At 44.2% G+C, this 13,458-nt stretch overlaps 1 protein-coding gene across 5 annotated transcripts in view; it reads left to right on the forward strand.

The window, feature by feature from the left end:
* CTCF (CCCTC-binding factor) overlaps positions 1 to 7,246 on the forward strand; it is a 49,496-nt gene extending 42,250 nt beyond the window's left edge. For 3 of the 5 annotated variants that reach the window (XM_036834973.1, XM_036834972.1, XM_036834974.1), the window contains 4 exons: positions 216 to 398; positions 1,160 to 1,295; positions 4,436 to 4,597; positions 5,756 to 7,246. In XM_036834973.1, coding sequence (XP_036690868.1) covers positions 216 to 398; positions 1,160 to 1,295; positions 4,436 to 4,597; positions 5,756 to 5,940 — 666 coding nt within the window. In that variant the 3' untranslated portion in view covers positions 5,941 to 7,246. The remainder of the gene's footprint in view (positions 1 to 215; positions 399 to 1,159; positions 1,296 to 4,435; positions 4,598 to 5,755) is intronic. The other 2 variants (XM_036834975.1, XM_036834976.1) reach the window with 2 other exon arrangements.
* The last annotated feature ends 6,212 nt before the right edge of the window (positions 7,247 to 13,458 follow it).

Raw genomic sequence — 13,458 nt, forward strand, 5'->3', positions numbered from 1 at the left:
TACAGAAGTAGCCCAGCAGGAGTGAGCGTATCTGTGCTAGGATTTTGGGAAGCAGTTTTGTACCCCAGTATGGTTAACTTTATCCTCTCAATAAGCAGTTTTGAGCCTAGACCCTTGGGAGAGAAAGGTCTTGTCAGCTACACGCACACAGATGGTGGCTGGGGTAGCAGCCCTAGGACAGGCTCTGAGACCTTCCCCACCCCACTTTCTTTCAGGAGAGGCACATGATCATGCATAAGCGCACCCACACCGGGGAGAAGCCTTATGCCTGCAGCCACTGCGACAAGACCTTCCGCCAGAAACAGCTCCTTGACATGCACTTCAAACGCTATCATGACCCCAACTTTGTCCCCGCGGCCTTCGTCTGTTCTAAGTGTGGGAAAACATTTACCCGCCGGGTAAGAGTCAGAACTTTACTTCCTGTCTTACAGTTCTTGATACCACGTTCTCGAGCTTCCACTGCAAAGCAGGGTAGTTTTTTCCACTGAGGTTATAAATATAGAGATGCACTGTCATTTGGAAAACGGTCAGTCATCCCCACCTCGAGGTTTTCTGTCCATGTGTGAACCCTTCCACTGATGGGGAACTCAGTATATTTTTATTTATTTGGCCGCACCGGGTCTTAGTTGTGGCCTGCAGGATCTTTGTTGCAGCATGTGGGCTCTTTAGGTGCATCATGTGAACTCTTAGTTTGTGGCATGTGGGATCTAGTTCCCTGACCAGGGATCGAACCCAGGCCCCCTGTGTTGGGAGTGTGGAATCTTAGCCACTGGACCACCAGGGAAGTCCCGGGAACTCAGTACTTTTTTTTAACAGTTCTGTCCTGGATCTTCACTTAGGGCCATGTTTGTCAGGTCTGCACAGGACAGGGAGGTTGGTCTGATTCTCCCCTACTCAGAGGACCCAACCTCATCTTCTGAGCAACTCTCCTCTCTTGCCCACCCTTGTCTCTCTCCCCGCCCCCTCCAGATGGAGACCATTTCCTCTGAATGGGGAGAGTATGTTCAGGACACATTTAGCAGTTACTAGAACATCGAGACTTAATAGGATTTCCCGCCGCCCCCCGGTTGTTTTTTTAATTAAACTAAAAGAGAACTTCCAATTTTAATCTTACCTTTTTTAGTAATGTTTTCAAAGAGGGTTTTGTTCCTTTTGTTAGAATACCATGGCAAGACATGCTGATAATTGTGCTGGTCCAGATGGTGTAGAAGGGGAAAATGGAGGAGAAACGAAGAAGAGTAAACGTGGAAGGAAAAGAAAGATGCGCTCTAAAAAGGAAGACTCCTCTGACAGTGGTAAGTAACTTGTTTCTTGAGTTAGTTACACATGGCAGGTTTTGGTGCAGAGTTTCCAGTGTATTTACGTATGGACATGCTGGGATACAGAGATAGGCCAGTCTCTCATACTTCCTTTAAACCTCTAATCTTCCTGATGTGTGTATATATTTACAACAGCAGTTAGTTTATTCCTGGAGCAAATTTTCTTTTTTTTTTTCTTTTTTTTTTTCCTTTTTTTTTTTCTCATGGCATTCCATTGCTTGATAAGATATTATATGTTATGTTCAGTTAAAGCCGAAGCAAAATTAATATCTTTACTCAATTTACTCAGATTAGTGATATTCTAAGGCCAGCAGAGTTTCTTTTCTATGTTCATAGCTTTTACATTTAGGAAGCTGGTCTAGATTTGAGCAGTGACTCTAATGGACATGAAGAAGGTTGCTTAAGCATCCTGACCAACTTCTGGTTTGACTGCCTGTGTCAGCCTAGCCTTGAGATGTGTTGATCAAATCCATGAAGGTCAGCCTTTCTCTTCCTACCTTAATCTCTCCATTTATAATTTAAAACTTTGCCTATTTTCCTACCATTGATGTTCTTTGGGGTGTTAGTCGTGAAATCCAGACAGAAAGTATATGCGTTGTGGTGCTAGACTCATGAAGGGGGTGGCAAACAAGGGTGTTGGTAATGTAGGAGTCACGTTTGATTATACAAACTTATTCCATAGTGTTAGGTTTTATAATGTGGATACTTGGGCTACTGGCAGCCAGTTAAGAAGTCATATCTGTGACTTAAAGATTTAAGGTTTTTGTGGAAAAGGATGTAGAGGGGTTTTGTTTTGGAGAATGCACTTATAGATGATGCCTAATGTATTTCTAAGGAGTTCTCATTTTGTCTCTGCATTGCTTGTCAGTAGAAATAGCGGGGAAGGAAATGAAATTTCTGAAAACGTATTAAAGAACTTATGTTACTTTATTGGTTTTATTATAAAATTTGTTCATGAAAGTACTGGGTTTTTAATACTTAAATCTATAACAAAGTCCCTTTTGTTTTTTTATCTTAATAAAGCCTTCACTTTTCTATTCAGAACTTTAACTATTTCTGGGAGAATATTCATCTAAGCATAACAGTTTATTTTTTGCTGCCTTTTTTAGTAGAAAAGCTATTTTAAGCAATATCTTCGTTCACTCGGTTTTAAGTGAATGCCTCTTTTAAAATGTCACTTTGCTTAATTTTTATAAAAGCGCATCACTCTCTACTGAGAATTTTGTGGGATCCCTTTGTTTGGCTAAGAAATTGAGTGGACTGTTGGGAGGTGCCAAGGAATGTCAGAGGGCCTCAAGTACCAGCAGAGATCCACAGATAACCTTGAGCTTCAGGATACCTGTAGTTGCTCTTCGTTGCAGAGCCTCCTACTGCCACAGACATCGTCCCATACCCTTTTTCCTCATGGTTCTTCCCTGTTCATTTCTGTAGTTAATCTCCCAACAAGACCAGCTCTACTCTGTAATTGTACTTTACCAGAAGCATCTTTCACCTGCAGAGTTTATTGACGGTTCCGAATAGGTTTCTACAGTTCCTCCCTTTGTCTTCTGCACTGCTGGTTTGTTGTACAGCACAGTGTTTGGTTTTGGACCTCATACCTAGTGTCTCTTTATCCCAGAATTTCTGGGCTGGTGAAGGCCACACAGTCATATTTGTTCCCTCCCAGAAGTTCTGCCTGTTGGCCATCGGCAAAAATTGACCAGCAGAGTCTACTGCTATTTTCAAGGCTTTTTGCCAAAATCTCTCCCAGCCAATAAGCCTTTGACCCTATTAACCTTCTTTGTGTGCTTTTTCCCCCAATTCTGACTGAATTTGTTTAATTTTCTAGGCATTGGGCCAACTTAGGCAATAGGGGGCTTGAATAAGTTCAGCAGGAAAGCGCGTCGTCCTTGACACTCTGCCACGTACCAGTACGTTCCCCACATTTTCACTTAGGGTTTCAGTCACTTGGCAAATAAGGCATTTTGTCCTGAAGATCAGGCATTTACCCACAGAATTCTAAATTTAAACATTTGGTGCTAGAGAAAGAGAATGTGCTTGTAACCTGCATTTCTTGGAGGAAGGCAGACGGGGTACATTTTGTGCCTTGGCAATGGGGGAGGGGTAGCAAGAACTCTTTGGTTGCCTATAGGTGTGGGCGGCAGAATAGCCCCAGACTGTGGTTAGTTGTGCCTTACAAATCACTTAGCTTCTCTCTATTTCTATAAAATGAGGGTAATATCTCTTATTTAATGAAGCCTAAATGGAATAATGGAGAATTTTTAAACTGTGATGTACAGTGTAAAAATCAACTGTGATTATGTAGTAGAATGTAAGTTACAGAGCACGATTACAGGCATTATCTCAATCCTTGTGATCCTTGGGAGTGCTTTAGAGACTACACAAGGAAACTGAGGTTCAGTGTGGTCATGGTCCCAGGTCACACACTTAGGAGATCTGAGACTCAAAACCGTATTATCAGGCTCCTTGTCAGTGTTCTTTCTATAGTAGTTCCCTCTCCTTTTATGTGATAATGGCACTCGGGAGAAGGTAAGGGAGTTAAGAATGACCTGTTGGGTTTGGAACAGCTGGGAATTAAATTAAATCCCAAAACCTGGCCTTATGCTTTTCGTAGTAAGTAGGACCTCACGGTGCTTCAAGAACTTCATACACACAGACACGCATGCACACATTCCACCACTCTTCAGGGGTCCATCTCAGTCTTAGTGTCCTGCTTTATCCTTGTGTAGTAGGTAGAGGGAACATTTGTTTCATTTTCAACTTAGAACACCATTTGTGGGTTTTTTTTTATATAACTGGCATACTGTGGAGTTGCCTGTAAGAATTCAAAACTCAATATTCTGATATCTAAAGCTGATAGAAAAAAGTAATGTCCAGTCCACATAAAATATGAATAATAGTATTTAGGTTGATTTGCTTATTCTGCATCAATACCAGTTTACTCTGTTAACACTGATAACAAAAATTCCAGTGAAAGCATTTTTTAAATGGGCTTTTAACGATGAAAATAAATACGTAACTAGACTTCATAGAATATGTGATTATTTGTGTGTTATTTTTTCTTCCACCACTCTTCTCCTTGCCCCACTACCTCTTCTTCCTGATTTCGTGAGAAGAAAATGCTGAGCCAGACCTGGATGACAATGAGGATGAGGAGGAGCCTGCCGTGGAGATTGAACCCGAGCCAGAGCCTCAGCCTGTGACCCCAGCCCCACCACCTGCCAAGAAGCGGAGAGGACGCCCCCCTGGCAGAACCAACCAGCCCAAACAGACCCAGCGTAAGTTGACTATCTCAGCACAGTAGGCTGGCGTCCTCTCCTAACACGTGGGGAAGCCAGACAGGTCCTTATTCTTTGGGTAGATGGGAACTGAGCCATGAGAACAAATTAAGGTCACACTGGGAACAAACTCTCAGGAAGCGATTTTTTGGTTTTTACTGAGGAACATCTCTAGAGACCTGTTAGGTTTCAGCAAGAGAAAGTCCAGAGTAGAAAGGTGCTTATGTTCTACAAGGTGGGTACTGTTAATGTGGGAGGGTTTTACAAAACAACGAGAGTCATAGTCAGCTGGCAAAATTGATGTGGTAACGAATGTAAAACAGCCAAATTTTAAAAGATAGAGGGAAAAAGCAATTTCTGAGCTGACACTGTCCCTCCTAAGAAATCCAGGCCTGTGGATTCTATTGGTGGCTTCCTGGTTTATGAGAGGACACAGAGGAGGTGTCCGCCCTCCACGTCACACCACGTGGCAGTCCTGTACTGGACGTGGCCCTTGTGACAGCAGGCTCTGCAGGGTCTCAGGTCTCTGTTCTATTCATGAATCTCCTAAAAGCTGGCAGGTTTTTTTCTTTCTTTAACAAATACAGGGTTTCATCTATTTTTTTAATATGCTCACTGAGCCCCGTGTCCAGATGTCTTATTTCAGAGGGGTGGTTGACTCTAAAGATCCCGGGAACTATTTTGCCTACACACATGTGAGTGAGTGAACTGGCGGGAGGGCCCTGGGTGTTGGGAGAACTTCAGACTCAAAAATGTCAGGTTCTTTGCTATAGGTGGGTCATCTCTAAAACGGACCTACATCCCACACTCTGTGAAGTATTCCTAGTCCCGCACCATCTGCATTTTTTGCCTGTCTCACACACACTATTATGAAGCCCAAATTTATGACATAAAGGAAAACTAAGTTTTTTAATATGTAATTTGGGAGGCATATGAAGAGGAGTGTCAACATTTTGTTGTTTGATAGTATCTAGAGTAGTGGGGCTTTGTGTATGGCCGCACTTCAGGTTATTAGGTCTTTTTGATTGACTTTCTTTGTATCGAATCTAAGGCTTTCCTGTGTTGCTGACATTCATTTAGTGTCGAGTCTGAAAAGACCCTTGCAATCCTTGGGGGCTTTAATGGAGCATTTGTTTTGTTCACGCTCTTCTTTGCCAGCAACAGCCATTATTCAGGTCGAAGACCAGAATACAGGTGCAATTGAGAACATTATAGTTGAAGTCAAAAAAGAGCCAGATGCAGAGCCCGCGGAGGGGGAGGAAGAGGAGCCCCAGCCAGCCGCCACAGACGCCCCCAACGGAGACCTCACGCCCGAGATGATCCTCAGCATGATGGACCGGTGATGGCGGGGCCTCGCTCGTTGCCAGGACTGCTCTGGGCTGTGTTTAAACGGCCCGCATCTTAATTTTTCTCCCTTCTTTCTTCTTTTGGCTTTGGGAAAAGCATCATTTTACCAAACATACTGAGAACTAAAACTTCAAGGATGATGTTAGAAAAATGTGATTTAACTAGAACTTGCTGTTTGATGTTAGCAAATCATGGAATGTTCTGAGTCCCTGAGGGTTTACTGTGAAGTGCTGAGGACAGTGTTGACGCCTAACTGGTTTTCTTAGATGGAAACAGAGACATTGAACCCTCTCTCTTGCTATGGTAAACCACTCCAGAAACCACCACTGGGTTTCCCAGAGTTCTATGGTCTTCTTCCCAGGAGAGTTTTTAATTGTAAATGCAGACTTGGGAAGGACTTAGACTTTTAAACTGGTTTTTGCTTTTGCTTTGCCCTGACTCTCTTTGCTTGGAGTCAGCTGCACACCAGTAGTATGGCATGCTACGATTGGTTTCTGTCCTGAAGACTTTGCCTCTTTCTTGGCAAAGTTTCTGGTATGGTCAAGCTTGTAAATAACTTTTTTTACATTTTAATCTTTTCCATTAATTAAGAGGTTGAAAAGAAGTGCAGTGTAAGAAAACCCAGCATTTTAATTACTTGCAAATTAAGTTTCCACAGACTGTAGTATGTAAATGTTGACAAGGAATTGGATCACAGTCATGTAGCAGAATGGCACCCAGACTGCTGCCCGCTAGTGACGGACACCCACATGGAAGATCATGATTTTCCAGCCCATGGAGCCAGCATTTGAACCTTGTACAATTAACTTTGTTATGATTTCCCATCTACATTTTCTTTGTTTGTAGCTGAGTTTTGTGTTTTATAAATCCTCTGTTAAAGCAGAAGGGTGATTATGAGTGGGTCACAGCAGCTCTTAAAAGCTGGGCCAGAAAATTTCACTAGGTCAGTAATTTAAACTTCGGATCTTCAAAAAATAATAATGTGAAGCAAAACCAACTAAAAAGTGATTCTTGCACATGAACTGTCACACGTTTAAAATGTGTTTTTTAGAGAGCCTCAGTCTTGCTGATTTCAAACACTTTTTTCTTCTGTGTATTGCTTTTAAGAGAGCCATCAGTTAGCTATCAGACTCTAGGTTGATGCATTTTGTACTTAGCTGTACTGTGTGATATTTTTCATTATTTTAGGACGCCAACATGAGACCTGTAATAAAATATGTAATGGGGTTGAAAGCTGGGGAGGAGGATCTACTGCTGTACAGCTAATAAATCATAACGGATTAACAAGTGCTCCAAACGCTCCGACTTGTGTGATTCCTGCCTAACGAGGGGCCCAGAGGAGTCTGTGTGCGTAGCCTCAGGCAGTGCAGGCCTCCTCGCCTTTCAGACGCAAGCTATGTTTCCAGGATGACCGCTTCCTCTCTAGCAAATGAGAGATGATCTTGGCAGGTGATGGAATATTGAGTGCATCCTGCTGCAAGTTTCAGTGCCCCAAAAGTGGTATGTGAGTAGAGAGGTGAGTGTATACAGCTGCCAGCCCCATGATCCAACTGAAGAGCCGGTTGCCTGTGGTAGAGCAGGTGGGCCACAGAGCTTTGAGGAGAAGGGGCTGATGGAAATCTTTGGCCTCGAGATCTCAGCTCAAGGAGAGCTGGGATCAAAATACATCGAGCTCTGCCAAGTGCAGGGGAACAGAGAGAAGCTGGGCCCAGTCTGCCCTAGAGAGGTTCATTTGAAAGGGAGACAGATGTGCCACCACCAGGCTGAGAGTCCTAGATAGCACAGCTGCTTGTTAGCACCTAGGAAGCAGGATGGAAAGGGAGTGTGTCAGGAAGTTTATGCATTAGTGAAATACCTTCTTGCTGCTGTTGGCCATTTCTGGGTAGATTCCTTTGGCAAGCCCCTTTTCGGTGAAAGCTTTGGCCACTAATTATAGGTTTTTTGGTTTTTAAAAAATTTTTTTTTATTGAAGTATTTACAGTGGGTTAATTACTGCTGTACAGTGATGTTGATTAAGTTATATATACGTTCTTTTTTTTTAAATACTACTTTCCATTATGGTTTGTCATCGGATTTTTTATTTTAATTTTTATTTATTTATTTGGTTGCACCAGGTCTATAGTTGTGGCAGGCGGGCTCCTTAGTTGTGGCATGCGAACTCTCTGTTGCAGCATGCATGTGGGATCTAGTTCCCAGACCAGGGATCAAACCTGGGCCCCCTGCATTGGGAGCACAGAGTCTTATCCACTGCACTGCCAGGGAAGACCCCTGTCATAGGATATTAAATATAGTTCTCTGTTATACAGTAGGACCTTGTTGTTTATCCATTCTATACATAAAAGCTTACATCAGCTAACCTCAACCTCCCACTCCATCCGTCCCCCATCCCCCCTCCCACTTGGCAACCACCACCACCAGTCTGTTCTCTATGTCCGTGATTCTGTTTCTGTTTCACAGATAAGTGCATTCGTGTCATATTTTAGATTCCACATATAAGTGATATCATATGATATTTGTCTTTCTGACCTACTTAGTATGATAATCTCTAGTTGCATCCATGTTGCTGCAAATGGCATTATATCGTTCTTTTTTATGGCTGAGTAGTATTCCACTGTATATACGTACCACATCTTCTTTATCCGTTCATCTGTCGATGGACATTTAGGTGGTTTCCGTGTCTCGGCTGTTGCAGATAGTGCTGTATGAACATAGGGGTGCATGTATCTTTTTGAATTATGGTTTAGTTTTCTGAGGAACCTCCATACTGTTTTCCATAGTGGCTGCACCAACTTACATTCCCATCAACAGTGTAGGAGGGTTCCCTTTTCTCCACACCCTCTCCAGCATGTTATTTGTAGACTTTATAATGATGGCCATTCTGACTGGTGTGAGGTGGTACCTCATTGTAGTTTTGGTTTGCATATCTCTAATAATTAGTGATGTTGATCATCTTTTCATGTGCATATGGTCATCTGTGTTTCTTCTTTGGAGAAATGTCTATTTAGGTCTTCTGCCCATTTTTAGATTCGGTTGTTTGTTTTTCTTTGTTGTATGAACTGTTCGTATATTTTGGAAATTAAGCCCTTGTCATTCACATCATTTGCAGGTATTTTCTCCCATTCCATAGGTTGTCTTTTCGGGTTTTTTATGGTTTCCTTTGCTATGCCAAAGCTTGTAAGTTTGATTAAGTCCCATTTGTTTATTTTTGTTTTTATTTCTATTGCCTTGGGAGACTGACCTAAGAACATTGGTACGATTTGTGTCAGAGAATGTTTTGCCTGTGTTCCCTTCTAGGAGTTTTATGGTGTCATGTCTTATGTTTAAGTCTTTAAGCCATTTGAGTTTATTTTTGTGTATGGCGAGAGAGTGTGTTCTGACTTCATTGATTTACATGCAGCTGTCCAACTTTCCCAGCACCACTTGCTGAAGAGACTGTCTTTTTCCCATTATATATTCTTGCCTCCTTTGTCAAAGATTAATTGACTGAAGGTTTGGGTTTATTTCTGGGCTGTCTACTCTGTTCCATTGATCCGTATGTCTGTTTTTATGCCAATTTTGATTACTATAGCTTTGTAGTGTTGTCTGAAGTCTTGGAGGGTTATGCCTCCTGCTTTGTTCTTTTTCTTCAGGATCGCTTTGGCAATTCTGGGTCTTTTATGGTTCCACATGAATTTTAGGATTATTTGTTCTAGTTCTGTGAAAAATACCATGGGTAACTTGATAGGGGTCTCATTAAAACTGTAGATTGCTTTGGGTAGTATGGCCATTTTAACATTATTAATTCTTCCAATCCAAGAGCATGGGGTATCTTTCCATTTCTTTGAATCATCTTCAGTTTCCTTTATTAATGTTTTATAGTTCTCAGCCTGTAAGTCTTTCACCTCCTTGGTGAGATTTATTCCTAAGTATTTTATTTTTTGGATTGCGATTTTTTTTTTAAATTTATTTTTATTTTTTGGCTGTGTTGGGTCTTCGTTTCTGTGCAGGGGCTTTCTCCAGTTGCGGCGAGCAGGGGCCACTCTTCATCGCAGTGCGCGTGTCTCTCACTGTCACGGCCTCTCTTGTTGCGGAGCACAGGCTCCAGACACGCAGGCTCAGCAGTTGTGGCTCACGGGCCCAGTTGCTCCGCAGCATGTGGGATCTTCCCAGACCAGGGCTCGAACCCGTGTCCCCTGCATTGGCAGGGAGATTCTCAACCACTGCGCCAGCAGGGAAGCCCGTATTGCGATTTTAAAAGGTTTTTTTTTTTTTTTTACATTCCCTTTGTGATATTTCCTTGTTGGTGTAAAGAAGTGTAACCAGTATGTTAATCTTGTATCTTGCTACCTTGCTGAATTCATTTATCGGTTCTGGTAGTTTTTGTGTGGAGTCTTTAGGGGTTTCTATATATAGTATATCATCTGCATATAATGACAGTTTTACCTCTTCCCTTCCAATTTGGATACTTTTTTTTTAAATTTATTTTTGGCTGCGTTGGGTCTTCGTTGCTGCACACGGGCTTTCTCTAGTTGAGGGAAGTGGGGGCTACTCTTTGTTGCAGTGCGTGGGCTTCTCGTTAGGCGCGTGGGCTTCAGTAGTTGTGGTACACGGGCTCAGTAGTTGTGGCATGCGGGCTTAGCTGCTCCGTGGCATGTGGAATCTTCCCGGACCAGGGCTCGAACCCGTGTCCCCTGCATGGGCAGGCGGCTTCTTTTAACCACTGCACCACCAGGGAAGTCCCCCAATTTGGATACCTTTTATTTCTTTTTCTTGTTTGCTATGGCTAGGACTTCCAATTCTGTGTTGAATAGAAGAGGTGAGAGTGGGCATCCTTGTCTTCTTCCAGATTTTAGTGGGAAAGCTTTCAGCTTTTCACCATTGAGTATTATATTGGCTGTGGGTTTGTCATGAATAGCTTTTATTATCTCGAGATAATTATAGGGTTTTTTCTTTTTTAAAATTTTATTTATTTATTTATTTATGGCTGCGTTGGGTCCTTGTTTCTGTGCGAGGGCTTTCTCTCTAGTTGCGGCAAGCGGGGGCCACTCTTCATCGCGGTGCGTGGGCCTCTCACTATCGCGGCCTCTCGTTGCGGAGCACAGGCTCCAGACGCGCAGGCTCAGCAATTGTGGCTCATGGGCCTAGTTGCTCCGCGGCATGTGGGATCCTCCCAGACCAGGGCCCGAACCCGTGTCCCCTGCATTTGCAGGCAGACTCTCAACCACTGCGCCACCAGGGAAGCCCCAATTATAGGGTTTTTTAACCAGAATTCCAACTTATCAGTTTTCAGTGAACAGTAAGTAACAGTGGACAAGCTGTGTGAAGGCTTCGGCTGGTTTGTGGTGTCCATGCAGTCGGGTCTCCCAGAAAAATCGGTATCGTCAGGGGCCTTGGGACTGTGAACCAGGCAATCAGCAACTTGGACTGAATGTTAGTGGCCCGAGGCTGTCAGGGCATTTGGTCTCTATCCCAGGCATGGGCTAACCCCCACTGCCACCAGGAACCAGAGCACCCCCTACCAGAGTTGTTTCAGTGGCCACATAGCTTTTTAAAAATTTTTAAGTATAGGGTATTCCCTGGTGGTCCAGTGGTTGGGACTCTGCGCTTCCACTGCAGGGGGCCCGGGTTCAATCCCTGGTCGGGGAACTAGGATCCTGCAAGCCACACAGCCGCCCCACCCCCACCCCCCAAAACAATTTTTAAGTATAACAGAAAATCTCTTCATAGAACAGCAAGCAGTTTATCTTCAGCATAACTTTTCTGTTCTAATTGTATATATTCAAATTGTTTACAAGTAGGTTGGTTTAGGTTGGTTTTGGTTGGGGAGGGGGCAAGAAAAGTGACATTGTGATGCAGCTAAGGCCGGAAGGAGATTCCTCCATTGGCATAGCCCCATGATACATCCTGTGTGACTCCATTAAATGTGAAACCTTCACACTCTTACTCCACACGGGAGAACTTTTGACGGGAGCGTCATGGCAGTCCTGGGAGCTGCAGCCTGGCCTGTCACCCTGTGCTAATGGAGCAGGCGGGGCTTATTCCTCATTATGAGCTTTTAGCATTTCCTGAGCGCCCACGGAGTGTCATGCTGTCTAGAACACAGAGACAGTCTTGAACAAGTTGAAGGCCTCTCTCCCTCTCATGAGTCACTCACTTGTGGGAGCCGAGTCCCACGTGTTCACTTGGTCTCTGATAGCAGTTACGCTTGTTTTGTCGCCGCCATCCTGACGGCCAGCAGTTACGGAGACGTGTGGCTAGCCTGGCGCCCCGTCCTAATCTCCAGGCTGATCCTGGTTTCCTCCTCCGCAGCCCCCTGCTTGTCCTCACAGCACTCGCTAGACAGGGGCTGATGCCACCAGTGCAGCTGTTGGTCTCAAGACGCCCTCCACCTGGGAGCAACTCGAACCCTTTGGCACTTATTCCCTCTTGTATTTCTCATTCTTGTCATTCGAAACAAAAATCCCAGTGAGGGGGGTTTTCTATCCTTCTGTTCTGGAGTCTTAAGGTTGCCGTGGTAAGACTTGGCAAATATGAGTGTTCCCTGAGTTCCAGGCACTGTTGTGAGCACCTCTCTAAACATTTAATCCTTACACTTCAAGGTAAGTTAATAGCTCCAGCTTACAAAACAGGAACTGGATGCCCAGAAAGATTAAGTGACTTATTCAGTGTCAAATAGCCAGTAAGAGGTGGAGTCAGGACTTGAATTCAGGCAGTGTGCCTTCAGAACCTTCATTCTTGGCCACTTGGCCATACTGTGTGTGAGAGCTGCTGAGCTCGCACCCTAGAAGCAGTTGGTGGGTTCTGTGTGGTCTCTTGTGAGAGTCTTAACCTGAACTCTCTCTCAAGTTGGGAGGCAGCAGAGCAGGACATTCTCTCGCCTCTGTTGGCAGGAACTCAGCACCCTCTCCGGCTGAGTCCTGCCCTGTCAGCCCTGGGCTATCACACCTGGGCCTGCTGCTTTAGGGAAGGGGGCTTCCTCCAAGTTGTTACTATTCAGTTTCTACTTTGTCCTAATCTATGGTGGACCTCAGCAAAGGGAGATGAGATTTTGTGGGGGTTGGTGGTAGTCAGATGACTGGAAAATGCTCCCACTGTCTCCAGGCCTCAAGGTGAGGAGGGGTAGCTGGAGATGGGAAAGAAACCAAGAGACTCTGCCCAGTGTCTCTCACCTCCTCTCAGGTTGTTTCACCTCTGCCTGGCTGAGCTGTGGGCAGGGCAGAGGGCTGTTCCTTATCTCATAGAGTTTAATTAGACTAATGGAAGAAAAAAATTGAATCCCCTCCTGTGAACCCTCCAGAATCTAGGTCCCTGGTCTTTTTTTTTTTTTTTAATATTTATTTTATTTATTTATTTGGTTGCACCGGGTCTTAGTTGCAGCAGGTGGGCTCCTTGGTTGAGGCATGCACGTGGGATCTAGTTCCCTGACCAGGGGTCGCACCCGGGCCCGCTGCATTGGGAGCACAGAGTCTTAACCACTGCACCACCAGGGAAGTCCCTAGGTCCCTGATCTTTTATAGGGTATCATGCATCCCATG

The sequence above is a fragment of the Balaenoptera musculus genome, chromosome 19 (genome assembly GCF_009873245.2).
Source record: "Balaenoptera musculus isolate JJ_BM4_2016_0621 chromosome 19, mBalMus1.pri.v3, whole genome shotgun sequence".
Lineage (NCBI taxonomy): Eukaryota > Metazoa > Chordata > Mammalia > Artiodactyla > Balaenopteridae > Balaenoptera > Balaenoptera musculus.